Source organism: Melopsittacus undulatus, chromosome 4, assembly GCF_012275295.1.
Source record: "Melopsittacus undulatus isolate bMelUnd1 chromosome 4, bMelUnd1.mat.Z, whole genome shotgun sequence".
Lineage (NCBI taxonomy): Eukaryota > Metazoa > Chordata > Aves > Psittaciformes > Psittaculidae > Melopsittacus > Melopsittacus undulatus.
In genome coordinates this window covers 50,635,245-50,654,088 of record NC_047530.1, presented here as the reverse complement: position 1 = coordinate 50,654,088, position 18,844 = coordinate 50,635,245, and the positions used below count along the sequence as shown (strand labels likewise).

The 18,844-nt window shown below is 40.2% G+C and overlaps 1 protein-coding gene across 3 annotated transcripts in view; it reads right to left on the bottom strand.

Annotated features, from left to right (window-relative positions):
* BRSK2 (BR serine/threonine kinase 2) overlaps window positions 1–18,844 on the bottom strand; it is a 317,883-nt gene that overhangs the window by 37,846 nt on the left and 261,193 nt on the right. For all 3 annotated transcript variants that reach the window (XM_005149208.4, XM_005149209.3, XM_005149210.3), the window contains exons 10-12: window positions 15,677–15,841; window positions 14,864–14,961; window positions 9,662–9,812 (exon numbers count right to left, since the gene is read on the bottom strand). In XM_005149208.4, the coding sequence (XP_005149265.1) occupies window positions 9,662–9,812; window positions 14,864–14,961; window positions 15,677–15,841 (414 nt within the window). The remainder of the gene's footprint in view (window positions 1–9,661; window positions 9,813–14,863; window positions 14,962–15,676; window positions 15,842–18,844) is intronic.

Here is an 18,844-nt window from a genome sequence, read left to right as displayed (position 1 = left end):
ATCCAGTTTACAGCTCGTTTCAGAGACCTACAGAATTTCTTGAAAGCTGTAAGAGGTGAAGTGCTGAAGCCTCACACTGCTGAGGTGTAGGCAGGGAAATATAAGAAAAAAAAGGTGCAGCTGATCTGGTAAACATACTACACATACAGCACATGTACAGAACACCTCTCTATAGCTCTTCACTCAGATTAATTTTCAAGTGCTTTAAACAATGCATCTGCTAGCACACACCAGTAGTGTATAAAGGCTTCACAGCCAACACTAAACATCTGGGTCAGATTCAGCATTTGTTTTTTCCTTGAATAACCATATCACAGAAATCCTTCTTATAACCAAACAGGAGTTCAGTACCTTGTTGCAGTCCCAGCAGAACTTGCTTTTATAGCACAGTTTTACCAGGATACTGAATACAGCCTCTTAGCTGGTCAAGCTGGAGCCATGCTTCCAAGAAGGGGAGCCTGCAGCATGCATGCAGCGTGCAGTAATGCATTAGACTTGTGTCCCTGGGTGAAATGCCTTAGAAATTTTGAATTGGTTTGATTCCATATGTAGTTTTGAAAGTCATTCTCAACCTCTTGCTTGCTTCAAGTATAAATTGGGTGGAATTTGATACTCTTCTTTGCTTGCTTACTCAAATAAACCAAAAAATTTCTGAAGTATATTTCAGGGTATGAGACCCCTGAAAATGACCTGAATTAATATGCAATAGGTGAGCAGTCAGGCACTGTGTGCTACAAATTTCATCACTACTACTCTTGGGTGTCTAAAAGATACAAACTGTGCTTCCTTGCTCCTTAATCTAGGGAACATGAATAGAGTATCTTTGAATCTCCTGTCTTACAGTCCCAACCGTGCAAATAACAGTGACTATAACAGCTCTGTCTGGGAATCCTTAAACTTACGTCAGGAGGTCTACTCAAGGTAATAGCTGCTTATAAGATGAAGCTTTATAAAGAGTATGGAGAAAGGACTGCAGGTGTTGGTAACACATCTCTTCTTCCTTTCAGCACACACAGAGGGTGATGTTGAACAGCACCACCTTCCTTAGTTGGCCAGTTATACTGAAGTTCCATTTATAAATGGTTTGGAAAGAATTAATAAATAGTAAAGCATGCTACAAACATTAGAATAAACGTTACAGGTGCTAATAAGCTTTCTCAGTATGTACCCTCTAAATAAGCTTTTGCTGTAGTCTGTAGTGATCTATTACAATGTTTTTATTAAATCATTTATTAATTAAATATTCTCCTTCTGTTAAGTATTTATAAATGGAACTTTAACTTGAAGCATGACTGCATTCCTAGTTGTATCTATAACCTCTATTGAAAATAAAGAGCTTTGAAGACATATCTGTCTATAGGGCCACCTGTTCACCTCTTAAGAAAATATATATTAAAAAGAGAGGGAATACGCAGCATTTTTTTAATGACATGGACGGGATTCAGCTTCATCTTAAAAAAAAAAGGAAGAAAAAAGGATAAATTAGGATCAAAATTAACTGAAGAGTACCAAACAGATACAAAAAGTGCTAAACAGAGAAGGGAGGTTAATTCTCAGAAGGTGTCCTGGTATGTGCACAGAATCTGAGGATAGTTCTCTGTGCCCACAGACATTGAAACACAGAGACAAACAAGAGAACTGAAAAGAACCCAAAAGTAAATTATATGGAGTGTGACTCCAACATAAAGCATACAAACACACACAAAAGCACCAAAAATGCTTCTTCCCACATCTCTCTCTCTCTCTCTCTCTCCCTGCTGTAAAGCCTCAATCACTGAAGTGTATAAGCCAGCATTGTATTTGTGAAGTGCAAATGGAACGTTTCTCTACAAGATACAACAGGTCCCGCAACAGGAAAAATCCAAAACTAGAGCTTACCCCAATGGATCAGCACTCGCCATCCTCGGAAAGGGAAAATGAAGAGAGAGGGAGAGAGAGAAAGAAAGAGAGAGGGATGTGGAGGCAGGTGGAAAGAAGAGTAGGAAAAGCAGAGTGAAATACTGTTAGGAGTACTGAACGGTCGTAATTATTGCCACTGGTGCCTATGTCTTCAGAGACCAGGAACACTAGGGGGACAGTTGCATTTACCAGAAAATAACTTTTGTCCTGATTACAATATTGCAGACACATTCAACTTTGGCACTGGGGAGTATGGAGAGGGACATACTAAGGCTGCAAAAAAAAGAAAATCCCAGCCAAATCCCAACTAAAGCAGTCAGCAGAGCAATGGGGTCCATACTTCATCATGCATTTCTTTTCTGCCTCTTAGATAAGGCAGAGTTATATCAGACTGTTATCAAGGAAATTGTTCTTTTTGTCCCCAGTTTGCTCAGTGTAGTGTCCCTCTGTCCCCCAAGCTGGCCTGGTAAGAAGTACTTCATCTTTTTTTTGCCACGAATGAACTGTGAAACATATTGGTTATTAAAGCATGCATTTCTGAGCCAGCTTGGGAGCCCAGGGTACAGGATTGTAGCTCAAGCTGTGAATCTGCTTTGATACTGGCTTATTAGTCATGATGGCCTTATAGTCAGGAATTCAGATCAGCTAGAACATACCAGCTCAGCAACCCAGCACTTATCTCTGTGGATGCCATCTTATGCTCCAGGATCTCATTTTTCATTCGAAATAAATTCAGTCTCTGGGTCTTAAAGGTTGCAAAGAAAATCTTTCAAATGTGAATGGAGAATAAATCAATGCTGTGCTGAAAAGAGTTTGAAACAGCAGCTCTAAAAGCAGAATAAATCTCTGGCATATTGACTTTGAAGCCTAGTGACAAAAACTTCAGTATTCTTAATTTTTCACTACTAACCAAAGCATTCAAGATCAAAAAGAATAGTCAGGTTATTAAGTTTTCAGGTGTGCAAGTAAACAAACTCAGGAAAGTGTCACCACCTTTTCACATTAACTTAGATTAGAGTAGGAACAAACAAACAAAATAATCTGGTGTTATTAAGCCAAATTATTTTCAAGTCAGATGCAGCACTTTTTTTCCTCTCTGTCTCTTTCTCTCTTTCATTCTCCCCATTTTCAGTAACAGGCTCCCAAGCTGCCAAAGCTACCCCTGGCTGGGTGAGGAAAATCCATTCTCCACAAGACAGTCACCAACAGAAATGCCAAATTTAATATATGCCCAGTAGATTTCACAGTTTACTGCTCAGTGCAACTAGCCATGCTTCTGGTTACATCAACATTGCAAATGCTGGGCTGGGCAACGCAAGGCAGTTTTGAGAAAAGTTAAAATTAAAAAATAGAATAGAAAGAAAAAGCTGTTGTGCTACACATTGATAGAGAAGTGGAAAGAAGCATTACAGTAAGTTCTTTTTCATGTGTTTGAGTGACACTCCATTTGTATTTCAGCCTGGAGTGCAAATTTGGGAAACATCTAATTCATATATATACAAATACATGTATATGTATATATTTAGGGACAAACACTGTCCTCAGTTGTGCCTGTACAAATCTATCTACAGTGATGTAACTGAGAAGAGCAAATTGACACCCATTGCATACTGGAACATGTGTGTATATTTATACAGAAAATACACCCATATTCACACATGCAGAATATTAAAATGTAAATAGAATGGGTGCAAGAAGGTTGTTTCATTTTTCTTTCAAGTCATTTTCCCAACAGGGAAGGCACTGAAGAGGTTAACAAAGAGAATGAAAAGCAAATTAACAGTCGGGTAAAGGAAAAGGGAATGAGGTTTAAAAAAAATGAACAATCCCAGGACACAATAGACCCAGAAGCGCAGACATGTGCATTCCCTACAATACTGAAGCAAGTGAACTACGGAGCTGCAGCAACCCAGATACAGAAGAAGAGAAGCACTGAAAGAGGGGGTGAAAGTCAGAAAGAAAGAAAAAGAAAAAGAAAGGGACAGTGGCCTCAGCTACTAAGACAACCATGTGCATCTAGAGGGAAGGGACCCTTAAAGATGCAGTATTCCTTTAAAAAAGACATCATAAAGTTGAATAATTAAACACTGGCCAAAAATTTAATGGCCACCATGATTAGCTAACCCCATTTTGCTGGGGTTCTCTTTGCTGCCTATCAACTCCTTTTATGTGTCTGTGAACAGATCCAGAATCCAGGTCCTCTCACTTTCCCACCACTGAGGTCCTTCATCTAACTCTTAGAAGTGGGAGGGAGGTAAGACCACAGAAAATGTGATCCTCCAAAAATGAGCTTGGTCCTTCAATGAGAAGGACCCTGGCTGATGCTCGCTCCGTGCTCTAACCTCCTCGTGCTGTATTCTGAAAAATAGCACCTTTGAGAGGGAACACAAAATGCCCACGTGTATTTAAGAAATTCCCTCAGTGGTTACTAAAGGGTCATTTCTCCTGCTCTTAACACAGCTGTAGCAGTTGCTAAAGAAAGAGGGACAATGAATGGTGCTGGAAAATCTGCTGAAAGACCCTCCTCCTGTCACAGACAAAATTTCTGCACTTCTCTTATGGGTTCTGGCTTTTAATTACTGCAGAAAAGCTCATCTTCAGAGTAGCTTCAGACTGACTTTTAATGCAAGAAATGCATGTTCAAGAACAGAACTTTCAAGGGGAATCAGAGAAAGGAACAGGAATTCCCCTGTCTATAGTAACAGTCCAGGACAGCCCAGTCACTAAAGACTGTATAACCACTACTTCTTCATGGCTGCAACACTTAGAGGTTTCTAATAGTTCAGGTCCAGTGTTTGTTCCTATCTTATCTTGGCTGCTTTATGCAACGCATGAGGCACAACCTCTCCTGCAGATGCATGATGTTCTTCACTGTGGCAGGTTTGAGAGTTGAAATGCTGCCCATCCAGGACTGCCTCAGCCTGCAAAGGCCAAAACAGGGGCTGTCCCTCACACATTTAGTCTCCTGAGGTTTAAAGGTCACATGTATCTTTAAATACAAAGATTTCTGTTAAAAGGGAAAACAGAAAGAAGAATGGTTTGCCAAGTCCACAGGTTCCTTTAAAGAACCCACTGTTTCCCCCTTTTTGAATCATACAGAACACTCTTAACCTTTGAGTAAGCTAAGTGTTTGTCCAAAAGGTATAAGGATTACATTTTGATGCAGAATTATCCAATTGGGATGCCAGTTTTCTTAGAAAAAGACTGAAATTTTAGGAATAAGATGTTCACTAAAAGCCTTCCCAAAAGTCTAAGCTTTTTTTTTTGTTTTTTTTGTTCATGGATTCACATGAGTCCAGTTAAACTCCCTAAATCTTGTGGCCTGCATGTCTTCCATTGTGCCTCTATTCACAGTTGGAAGTTATCCTTTTTGTTATTCTTCACCATCTGCCACTTGCACTGCTAGACTGGAATCATCCTCCAAAAACCATCTTTGATCATCTTTTCCTCTTGTGTTCTCTGCTGCAGCCAGGGTAGCCTTAAAGAGTTTGTCTCTTACCTGCAGGCACTTAATATTTTGCTCAGACAGGATTTCCAAAGTTTCCTACCATTGTTGTCACTAAATCAGTTGTGTTGCTATTTCTAGTGCTGGTGGTGGAGCGCTGTAAGCTTTCCTGGTGTTTTATATTCCAAAGCAGTCTTAGCAAGTATGTGTTCTACCCTGAGCATGCTCACTCATGGCAGAACTGAACCAAGAGTAGCAGTAGGATGAAATTTTAGTGGAGAAAACACTGGTACAGTCACACTGTACTATGTGTGTCACAGGCTGCACTGAGGATAGCCTCAAATGAATGGTACTGTACAAAAATATGTATAGTGTGGGGCTGTAAATATTCCACCTTCTTTCTTTCTTTCTAAAGAGAGAACAGCTATGTCCCCACACAGAGAAGGTAAGTACTGCATCTTTAAGGTCTCAGCAGTGAGGTAGAGGAGAGGAACATATTGTCAGTGTTTATACCTTTCTTCTTTGTTGAATTTGGGATTGGCTTCAGAGATATCCAGGCTTTTACTGAACATTGTTTTACTATGGCAGGAACAAAGCGAGAAAACAGAGTTACTAGTGTGGACATTTATAAAAGAGAGTCACCTGAAGCAATGCTGGACACCCAACCCCCCAACCCATCCTCCCCTTTTAAGCAATACTTTGAAAAACTTCTTTTACTTTCCAACTTGGCTCAAGCCAAGTTCATTATCTCCCCCTGACTTATGAGGTCTTAAGATGACTTCTCCCATACATTCTTGTAATCCCTACTCTCCTTTACCCAATTGAAAACCCAAGTATCCTCTACTTTGTCACATTGTCCAGGGAAAAGAGACCATGCCTGAAGGCCCAAATTGCAAAGCACTCATTACTCAGACTTTTCTAGAAGACCTCAACACTAAACACAATCTGGGAAAAGGTTAAAATCAGACCATAGAGCCTCTTAGAGGAATAGTAATCCATTTTGTATTCTAATATGTAGGGTCTATTACCACTTACTCCCAACAATATTCCTTACACTCCCTGCATAGAGAAATGCCCTTCTTTATAATCTTAGGTCCAAATCCCTGAAGCTTAGAAGCAAAATTCCCTGCGCTTTGCTGAAGGGCAGCTCTCTGTAATATATTTCCCTGGTAATATCCTTCACTGTTTCACAAAACACTGCTTTCTAATGTTAGCTGATCTTTCATGCAAGCTATCCACTTCAATAACCAGAAGAAAATGAATAGTGAATGAAGCCCATTTTAGAACAGTTTTTGGATTCTCACAGAAGAGCTGTTGAAAATTTCTGGCATACCCTCTGACAGATTCTAGCTCCCATGGAATTCTTTCTAGTCTGTGTGATTTTGGCACAAGGGACAAATTAGCTGGTGTTAAAACTAAGCCCAGAAGCTACCTCTTTTCTTTTGACATTTCAATGAAATACCAGATAGTTTGAGAGGTGTGGATGCCACAAAAGCAGAAGCAATTAAGATGTAATTATGAACTCATATAGCTGACAACAAGGAAAATCGGGAATTAACAAAACTTAGTCACCAGTTTTAGGCTGGCTGGTGTTTGTGCATACTAACTTTGCCATATACAAAGACCCAATGGAGAGGTCAGCACAAACATTTCAAGAAGTCTGTAAGCTCAACAAGCAGCCTTTGTGTTGAGTTCTGCATCTCTATTATCCAAAAGTAAGTCACTGAAGGTCTAGGTTTTTCACTAATACTTTCTCAGCCTGTAGGGCTGAAGACTGCCAAGTTTCAAACCTCAGTGGAAAGATATGCCTTTAAACAAGCCAACACTAGACACATGTAATGTCCCCACATGCTTACCAAAAGCACAGCTCATCACACAGACACATAAACCAGAGGTTATAGCATAAATCCCTGTTATGCAAGCAAACGTCTATTTACTACTGGGAAAGAGGACAATAGGGCTAAATCACAGGACACATGGGTGTGTTCTGCCCACTGGTTAGACATGTATGACAGCTTAAGAAAGAAACAATGGCTCTGTGTCTTTGGATGTTTACACAAGTCATCTGTGTCTAAACAGAAGACATGTTTCTATGGTCCACCTCCCTGTCTTCCTAGTATCATAGGATAACAGTACTGAATAGTCACTCATATGTTGAGACCAAAATTGTCATTCTTAAAAAAGTGTCCACCTCTGGCATCTAAGCCCTGCTGCTGTAAAATCCATTGTCAGTAGGTTATTTCATGGAATATAGCATGCAACTAGCCATTAAAAATTCCCACTCTTGGTGGAAGGCACTTGTCGTTTTGTTACTGACTGTTCTGACAGATGGTGTCCCATCAGCAATGCATCGTCCCCAGACAACCCCCATGCAGTGGTGTTCCTTAATGAAGCCAGTTCAAGTTATAAATGACTGTGCTGCCAGCAACACAAAATGTGCTGTTGTCATCTGTGGATGTGGATGATATGAATTATGGAAGCTCACACATGGAGTAAAATAAGATCTTCCCTTTAACCCCTTCCAAAACAAGTACTACCAAGCCCATCACCATCAGTCATGGTGTTATTACATCCCTTTCTCCACCCTTAATCACACCTTTATGTCCGGCTCTGAGCTGTGGTATGCATTGCCCTGTATCTCTTTTGTGCCTGGCAGGTTTTGCTTCATCCTTCAGCCAAAGCCCTTCTTTATTGACATGTAGCCTGAGTGTACCTTTACTCTGAACTCATCTCAGACCTTTTGACTTGAACTGTACCCTCATATGCAGAACTGAGTGAGACATTTAAAACCAAAAGAAATACTTTGGACAGCAAGACACAGCTTTGCTTCTTTGGACGTTTGAATCCAAAGTCAAAGCTGAGAGCTGCAAGAAAACGTTCCTGCTCTTGGAAAACTTTGGGATCAATCTAACACGTCCTGTTTGGAGTGCTGTCTGGCCCTGGCAGCTTTGTGAGACATGCACCTACCAGGCACAAGATTAAATACTGCAGGCTGAATAAGGAGTGAGCAACTCTTTGACTGTTCTGTGGTCATCCTCATCACAGTGAGGCCTGTCAATAACACTGAGCATGCCTTGTCCTGAACACTTCCTTTGCCCAGACCTCACATCAAAGCAAACTATATATTCAAGACAGGTTTCCAACCTACACTACAATGAAAAATCTTTATGGCAGTGCATCTCAAGGCCACATATCCAAGTCTGAATTAAATCCTAGCAGATTCTGCAAATCACCATTTTTCCCTCACTGTAGATAGAACTGTAACAGTTGCCAGCAAAAAATTCCAGCAATTCTAGGGGCCTCTGGACACAAAATTATTTCCTTTCTTCACCCAGTTCTCAGTCAGCAAAGGGGGTTTCTGGGCACAGACGGCTCTTTTTGAGCAGATCTTAACAGCTGAACAAAAAATTCATGTCATAAAGATGAAACAGAAGTTACAGCATCATCATCATACATTTATGTGAAGTGTTCTTTTATACTGATTGATTTATGCAAGTGTGAATCCAAATGCGTGTGCTTCCCTTAGGCTAGTCATAGGGACTGAGGAAGCAGCTTCCATGGTTCACATAGGTGGACTTCCACAGTTCGCTTACTCTCCCTGCTTGAGAAGATATAATTTTCCTCTGCTGTTTCTCCACAAAACTGATACTTTTTTTTGATACAAAAGAGCCAAAATTATACATATTCCATTACTTGACAGGCATGTGATAATTTGTTTGGGTCAGATGCATGCTGGCTCTAACAGCATATTTTAGAGGCATCTACAGATGCCTGGACAGGGCTTTTCAGATTCAAGCTTTTCTGATGACATGGAGGGTGGGGTTAATTTCATTTAAGTCTGGGCACCCAAAAGCTAGGCACCTAGTCCAAGACTAGATTCCTGTTGTAGGCTGTGAAGACAGAGAGGAACAACCAGAGGGTAATTCATCTTAAGATTGTTAGAACAGAGGATATATGTAACTGAGACCTTCCAAAGCCCTCATCTGTCCCCACTGCCTAGAGTGACAGCCTGTAACACAACCTTAGACTGAATGCCTATGTTCTTGACAATTAAAGAGGTGAGATGAATTTTGCCCAGAGGATGCAGTGGTTTCCTGAGTAAAAGCTGCAAGCAAACAGAACCCTTAAGCCCCTGGCAAGACTGCTGGTCCTGTGTGCATAAGCGCTGCTGGCTGTCACATAATGTTGCAAATGTGTTTGGAAGTTGTAATGAGTGCTGGTGCAAACAGAGAAGCTCTGCAGCTCTTTTGTATGTATAACATAAAAGGGAGGAGCAAACCCAGACAGGCAGGACTCCTGGGTAAAGGAGAGACCCACCTCTGTCCATGTTGTGCCATTTCAATAGCTCTACGAGCAGGGACTGGGGAGCCACCATCTGTCACACTGAGAACCTCCATTGACTTCCTTTCTGGACGCCGCTTCCCATGCCTGTTCAGCATTGGGGAGTCCACACGCTTCCTGGGGGGATCTTTAGGAAAAGAAAACACAGTCAGCTGAATTCGGCTGTGAGTTACCTCACACAGGCTGGTTAAATCCTCTCCCAACAATCTCACTCTCACACCTCCCCTTACAGAGACAGGTATCATTGAGATGGAGCTGAACATTTGCAGTCTCTCCCTTCTTCCAAATTTGCAAATATTAAGACATAAGTTGCAATCCATCTACAGAGAGAAGGAGCACTGCTACTGCCCTGAATGTACAAGCACTGCAAAATAAAGGTGTAACTATAGCATAGGTTGCAGAAATTAACTTGTAAATATGATAAGAGTAATAACACGATAATGCCATAGGCTATTGTACAAGCTGTTAGCCACAGTATAAGCCATCTAGGGATCCTGTATATGTAGTCAGGTTACTACACCTTGCCTTTGATGTCCCTGCTAGCAAGATTAAATGTGACAAAGGGACATGAGTACACTCTCAACTCAAAATTGCATTCTCCTCTGAAAATATACCCTTTTTTGCATCTTTAAGATTAGATTTCATATTTTGCCTGCTGCTTTATATTTTTCCTCCTGCAACGTTACAAATTAAACATACTTGTCTATCTGGGATGAATCTCCAATAAGAGCTACTAGAATTTATTTCAGAGGTCATTGTAAAGCTTTTACTGCTATAGTAACTGAAATGCTTTACGCTTTTTATTGTGTAACATTTCTGAGAGGTATTGAAATGCTACTTTCACTTTGCACATTGAAAACTGAAGGTATAAGAACGAGATAAGGCAGTTCATTCTTAAAGCTGCGGCAAACATTTACTGAGGTTCTGAGGAGGACCTAAATTGCTCTGAAAAGAGCTCTTTGACACCAAACTGCACTGCAGAATGTGACTTGCCAAACCAAACCAATCCCATGGTGAAGCAGAGAACCAAATGCGGACCTGCTAAAATATTTTATTACTAACATCTCTCATGGCATCAAAACAGTAAAGAGGAGGAAGACAGAAGAAAAATACAGAAGGATTTTCTTTTCTTTGGTAGGGCTATTCCACCATTCGACTTTTAGGCACATTTTTAATTTTAGTGAAGAGTCACCACTTGTAAAAGAACACATCCTTCACCCCTGCATTTAGAAAGAAGCTCACACAGCCCCTAAGGCTTTGTCCTCTGCCAGGACTGCTTTGAAAAAACAGAAATACCACAGAAATAGTGTGATAGTATTATTTTTATTATCCTGCCCTCCTCCTCCCCTCATCTACTTGCTTGTTTCTTCTCTCTCTCACATCACGCTTTTTAGAACAAGATCTCTTTAAAGCAGTGCTTATTCTTGAAGCAATGAGCATGAGCAAAGACAGCTCAAATGCAAATAGCGAGTAATAACTGACCCCGCTACCGTATAACTCATGTTCTTTGAATTAATAGTAATAATGTTCCTATTAAAAAATAATTAGAAAAAAAAAGCAGATGCACCTCATTCCATTTCAAACTATGTCCAGTAATAAAACATTAGCAGAAAATGCTAGTAGATGCAATGACCTCCAGATTAGGAAAATTATATAGTGTGTAAAGTTAAGGGAAAATCAAAGTGAGATAAACTTAATAAACCATAAGCAAGTGGTCAGAGGTAAGCTGGGACAAGGTTTAGACATTTCTAACTCTTGCTTCTTCAAACAAGTCCGAAGTATGAGAAAGGATTTACCTCACAGGACAACTGCTGGTATCAGAAGTGTGACTGGAGCTGGGTAACACACATAATGATAAAATAAATACATTTAGTACCCGTGACAGGGTTTTGCAGATGAATATCAGCATTAGAAAGGAAGGGGGAAGAGTGCAGTTTAAAAGAAAGGAAAAAGAAGGTGGAAGAAGGAAGATTAAGAAAGCAGCTAATGTCAAAATAATGGAGATGAGTAAACTCAGACTGCATCAATGTTAGTTAATAATACAGACAATAAAGCTGAATACAGGCAAGAAAACCAGCTTATGAACAGATATTTTAAAAGGCAATTTGATCCAGGCATGTTCAAACCAGAAGACTTTAGTAAATGGAAATTCAGCTGAATGACACTTTCAAAAGTGACAGGCCAAATATAAGGTGGACATTAAAAGACAGTGAAGAAATTAGAAGAAAGAATAGCTAAAGACTTGAATAATAGTGTTATGTACAGCCATCAGAAAGCTTGAGAGGACAGTGGCCAGAAGAATCATGAGGGAAACAAAAGAACAATTAAGGAGGAGGATATCACTAACAAGCTAAATGGTTCTTTAATATCAGTCCCTGCTGCTAAATATGCTGGAAGATATTGATTTCTAATCTATACTTTAAACTATCAAAGAGAGAGACTAAACAAAAAGAGCAGGTAGTTAAAAACACCTATAAATTCAATAACAGGATGTCAGAAAAGTTTTATGGAAGATACATCCAGAAGCTTGCATGAGTGTTGCTGAGCTTCTAACAAAGACACACGATTCTTCTATAAAATTGGCCACAATCCTACAGTACATGGCTGAGAGTAGCAAGTGTATTTTTCAAACCTATTTTTCAAGCCTATTTTCCAAAAGGGTCTGAGTAAAAAATGACAGGGCACTAAGTCTGTCATCTTATCAAATCTAGACACTAAAGAAATAGTTAAATACACAGCCATCCTGCCATAAAGACTAAAGTGGTGTCATATAAAAATAGTAGAATATTTGTGGAAGCACAAGAATTAAAAATAGGAAAACCTCCAGTGTTTGCTCTTCATTTCTTGATTCTCTGGAAATATTTCACATGGGGGGAAAAAAATCAAGTCCTAGTCTGGATCTGTGATAGTTGTGAGGATGCATTTTCCTTTTATTTCACATCAGAAAAGTGAAGTCATTCCTAAGGATTTTTATGGAGGGAAAGAGAATTGTATGGGTAATGATCCAATTATAAAGGCATTCAACTGGAAGATGGGAAATAAAGGTTCAGATTCTGAGTTTCAATGAGGCACCTACATCCTATATGGCTGTTCTGTCCCAGTCTTTTGTTCTCCAGTTTATTAAGAAGCTGCACCCCACAAAAGCTTTTTCCTCAAGGAGACATTAGATGACATTCATTCACTTTACTGAGAAGTTTCTCATTTCTATGTTTTCAGGTAAAGAAAATGAGATGGACTTGCAATATGTTGAAGGTGGCCCATCCCTGTCCCTTTAAGAATACTTCACATAGCTGAAAACAGACAAAAGGGACACCAGAGGAGAGTGCTAGCCTGAGCTGGCCATATTTTTGCCTGCATCCATCCTTTCTGAGACCTAACATGCAAAGAAAGATGAAAAGTAAAAAACTCTGAGATACATTTTTTTTTCTTCTTTTTTTTTTTTGGCAAGAGCTCAGGCAGTGCACAACTCTCGTGAACGTGGTTTCCTCGAGCTGCTGTTACTAAGTCTGTTACTTTTTCTCTGCTATTCTTTGTTTGTGCAAGGCCACTGCTAATGGCTGATGACAAGATATTAATCAGAAGCATGAGTGCTCTTAATTAAACTTGCCCCATGTTCTCAGAGATACCGCTGGGAACACAGGAGGTTGAAGTCCCCTGTGGAAGAGAAAATACAACCTACAAACACATAAGGAATGTTGCTTAAAGAGTCTAAAATGTACTGATGATACATTCAGAGTGGTGTTTCCCTGTTGGGTTCATTTTCTCTCTTTGTACAAAGAAATACAAGAATGGAGCATAATATTTCAGTTCAAACCATGAAAATACTTTGGCATGTGGAAGAGAGATATATGATATATTTAGGGTATAGCTACATATTCACTTCTATGCTGGATATGAAGATTCTAGAGTCACCTTGCTTCTTATGAAAAAAGCATTTCTAAACCAAGATGATAGTGCCTTTATATGGCAGGATAATCTGTTTGAGTCAAAAGCTGATCAGTAAAGTGCTAGATGACAAACTGCACTGAGCAAGGGGCCACAGGATCTACAGTTGGGGTATTTTCATCAGAATCCCTGCTAACATGTTCTCTGTAGCTCCAACCAGGTAAGAGTTTAGAAATTACTGTGTTAACTAAGAATTTCCATCTCTTCTCCCACAGAAAAGATTTCCCTGCAAAATTATAGGTCCTGGAGCCTGGAACTTGGATAGGGTAATAATTCAACAGAGTATTAATAAACTTACAGTTCAATATACTACTGCCCTGTAAACTTGGGAGATTCCAGGCTTTCCAGTGAAAATAAAGAGCACTTTGCTTCTAACCTTCAAAGTGCTGAAATACAATAGCTGAAAATCACAACACTATTAAATATAAAATATAAAAAATGTAAATATAAAATGTAAAATATAGTAAAAATGCTGTTTCAGGTCATTGGTGACTAATCTTTTATCAGTTACACTTTTGACACTCTGCAGAGCAAGAGTCACTTATAGAGTTAGCTTGTTAGGGAAGCATCTTATGTGTTATCTAGATTAATTAAGTCCTTGGTCATCAGCAGTACCCTAAAATACTAATGAACAGTTCTTCAGGAATTAAGTGGTATCACAAAAGCTTTTTAAGATATATAATCTTAGTGCATATTAAGCTTTCAATATCTGACAGTCCAAACACGTGAGTTTGATGTATATATACTATAAACAGGTGATGCTATTTATACTTTCAATAGTATATATGCTTACCTACAGAAAAGAGAAAAAGTGCACATATAACTTCATTTGGATACAATACTACACAGTCTTACTAGCTGAAAGCCAGAGGTAGCATTTCTGCAATACTGAATGTAGATTAGTAATTAGGAAACCCTGCCACTAGATTATACTGCTTCTAAACCTTACCTACTTCCAGAGAACCAGCTTGCAGGTTCACGTGATATATTTGAAATCAAGACCAACTTGGATGTTTTTGCACTGTGAGACAGACATGTCCTGAAAAATTTAGCCTTTGAGTTTAACCACACAACAGACCTGCCTGCCTCAGGCTGAAGATGCTCACCAGTGCTGTACACCATTCCAGGGAGAAGGTAACAGTGGTGCTAGGGTTTGGCTATATATATTAAAAAAAAGGTGAAAAGGAATTAGTTGAGATGGGTTCATGGTGACAGTGATCATATCTGGAGTACCTATTTCATTTCTAGGGGGAAGATCCTCATCTTCATGACTAGGATACCTCTCCTTCCGGTCAAGCAGAAGAAAATAAATCATTTTTTCTTGGTTTTCTCTGAAAAAAAAAACAAAACAAACCTTTAAATTTGAAGAGGGAAAAAAACCCCACAACATAACATCAACATGCAGATGAATCCTTCTTATCAGTTACTGTTATTGTGAATAACCTTGTAATGGTCATAAACCTGGCAGGTAGACACACCACCCACAAAGCTTTTTAAAACCTTGCTGCCTCCAACAAGCAGTTAGTGAAAAAGGAAAAACCATTCCCATGTTACACACAGAGAACACAGGCACAAGACAGACGAGGTAATGTGTCCATAGGAAGTCCAAACTAAGAGTGGCGGCAAGACAGTTCTTCTGAGCCTCTAATTGTTCTTTCCACTACATGTCTCTCTTAACATCTCAGGAAATGTACCAGCTCTCAGGCGAGGCTTGAAATAAACAGAAATTTGCCAACAATGGCATATCCAACACAAACCACAGCAATGAAACATCCCCGTCTGGACTGCCCCTCTTTTCGTGAAGTTACCTTGCCTCACAGCAGGAGAAGAGACAGCACCATGCCTCCAAGGCTTCTGACACATGGTGCAAGAAAGGCTCAGTGCTTGCTCCCAACACCTCACTAGCAAATGAGCAGCCAGAGGGGAAGAAGTTGCTACTGGTCCCTCACAGTGAGAGACATTAGTTAAAGTGCTACCTCTTCCCAGGTTTATAAGTATCCCAGCCCACGGACACCCAACTGATAGGAAGACTGAGCAAGTGCTTACTCTTCTGACAACAAGTCCTGTAAGAGTTTATTTCGGTCACGGAAGCAGCCTAACGAGTGCATGCTATCTAACACATCTGGATCAATATCCTCCAAGGAAGGGAGAGAACGAATCTGCACCTTTCGAGGGATTGGTTGCTCTGGTTCTGGCTCGTTCTTACCCCCTCTGCAGAGGAAAGAAGATGAGAGAGAGAAAGAGGGCAGGGAAAGAAGGAGAGAAAGGAAACATGAGTCACAAATGAACCCATACTCTGAAAAACAGCCTGCAGCAACAGATGGAAATAGCTTGTTAAATTCCCACTGAGACCAGAGCTCCCAACCAAACAGACAATCTTCTCGGAAGAAACTGCCATGAAGGCTAAGAGTGACCAGTACCTTGTGGATTTGGGTCTTTAATGAGAAATGTCTGCATTCAGTCAGAAAGGCAGTAGGAACTTCACTTACCAGTACCCTCATAATTAAAGCAGCTGTTAAGCATCCTAATGCCAAGCATTTATAAAACAGTACATGGTTTTAGAGATGGTGTCTCATCAGCAGGACGACATCAGGCTATCATGCTGAAAAGTACAATCTGAATGGTCCTCTTTCAAAGAAGGAGATGTTAACAAACCTTCACTATTTTGCACCAATCCTGATTACAGCTGGCACTGCAGCAGTTTCTTTCTTTAAAGCTTCCAACATGATTGAGAGACCTCACGTTCAGGTCCCAGCTTGACACACTTTAAAGGGTTTTTGAGGAAACTGCCCTGTTTATTTACATGCCCAAATACAACAAGCTGTTTCTTTTCAGACACACAAACTTGAACAGTGTGGCTCAGGTGTAAGGCCCAAGGTCAGTGGCAGACCTTGGAATATGCAATTAGCCATAGAGTATATTACTCTTTCAAAAGCAGTAACACGGGCTTCTTGCACAATTAGCTCATCCCATTCACTAGGCTCGGGAAATACTAGTTATTAGTTGCAATTAAAGGCCCTGACTGTAAGAAACTGATCAAGGCGTCAGGGTATCTATAACTGACTGAATGATATATACAGCAGGCACCCTGGATACCCTTTGATTTTGTTTAGGTAGGTAGTGAGCAGTGTATGTAAACTCTATCTCCCCAAAGAGGTGGGTTTGGCAGTAGTGGTATTTTGGTTGCAGAAACCATCTACCCTGAGTCTTTGTGATTTCCCGTGGATGCTTTGTATGGTGTTGAGGTTTTCATACTCTCTGGGTAAGGTCATCCTTTCCGATGGTGAGGATTTCCTATTCTGTGGGTAAGGTTCTCCCTTTTCTTTCTGTGATGTAATGTGTGACTGTCGGGTCCAGGCTCCCAGGATGGGCAACAGGCATCTGGAATATTTAAATTGCACCAGCTGGAAGTATTTGCTGTTTATGCGGATGTGTGTGGGCAAGAGATTCTTCCTTTTGATGCTAACAGAATATGGTTAAAACTTGTGAACTTACTTGTACAGCCTAAAATGTTCTGGGCTCAGATGTGAACTATCCAAGTACCTACACAGAAAAAGGAGCTCCAAAGAAACTGCTCCTAAGTTTTTATTGGGTAGGTTAGAAAGAAACCCTGGCAGAATCATACACATAAGCTTGAGGTCTCAGCTAGTTCACCAAAATCAGAGCCAATGCAGATTATCTCATCTGAGGTAAAAAGATAAGACAAAGTCATTGCAGCCAGGGCTCTGATGCTAGGACAGGGCAGTTACATGCTATCACAGGAGATTGCTAGGTGCTACTTGCAATTTATTTTGAGCAAGTTGAGATTGACTTGTGAGGCATCTGCTCTGTTAATCCTGTTTGTGGGACATCACTCGCAGAAAGGCTCTTCAGCAATTTTCGTTTTATCTTCTCTTGAAGCAGTGAAAATGTGTTCATCCCCTTCTGGACATGTCATGGAGTCAGACTCTGGTGTGCATTACATGGGTCATGACAATATGGCTCAGATCCCACTTCTCTTACACTGAACACTCACGCATCCTGCTCATTTTTACTCAGTTTAGGATGCTGGAAGCAGAATATACAGGACAGAGAAAGAATCTCCACCTTGAGATTCGTTCTTGTGTTTCAAACCACTAAGACAGAGCTTCTGATACCCTCTTGGAGTCTCGCAGAAGTGTCTGTGTCTCCTGCAATGACAGCCTTGTCCCGAATTAAAGGGCTAGATTAAGAAATCCTTGTTCAACTAAAGAAACATCTTATTCCTCGAGTACTCTGTTGTTAAGAGGTAGCTGCTCCCACCTCTTAGCATCAGGATCTAGCTCTCAGGAAGTAATAAGCAATGATTAGATCATAACTTTGTTCTATTAAAGCCAATGATGACCTTGTCACTAAGATAAATTCTTGCAGGATGGACTTTTGAACAGCAGCTGAGTGGTTTTGGTTTTTAATCTACTGCAGTTCACTTCTAAAAAGTATTGACTTAATTAATCACTCATTATGTTAAAAGCAGATGTCCTTAAGGTAATTGAAAGAGATTAAAAAGAACTATTGTTTTTGGAAATATTCAGAAAATCTGGCTTTCCTACTAGAGGACCTCATCTATAGCAGAATATCACCTGCAAACGTCTTTTGTATCAATCAGAGTGGAAGCCATTTCTAGAGAGCACAGCTTGCCATCTTCTGTGCACTGACAAGTAGCTTTTCCTTATGCCCTGCACCTGGTCAGCTTCAGACATAGTCAGGAATTTTCACACCTCCTCATCAGGTACCAGGAAATCTGCAAAGTGCCTTGTCATTTGGCAGCTCAATTCAGTGCTTCAGGAAGTGAAAATCACCAGGTCTGGGCCGTGATTGGCATGACTGTATTGCCTGTTCCATTCCCAGTCTAGCAGAAAGTGACAAATTTGTTGCATTTGTTGCCCACATAGACATCAACCAATGTCACACAATGAATACCGCAAATCACGTATATTTTTTAAAGGCCTGCATGAATGTAATTGCTGCTTTAAAACCCACCCTCTTTTGTGAGGATTGGTGCATACAATGGCTGTGATTCCAGACCAGAGCGGACTTTTTCAGTCTCTCCAGGAAATTCGCTGGTGAATCAAACCAAGATGCACATTTGCATCAGTGCATAGCAAAGCAGAACTGGTACAGTTATGGGTTTTTTTCCCTGATTTTAGTAAATTTGATACCTTCACAATTAGGGCAATAACTCAGTGTTACAGCAGT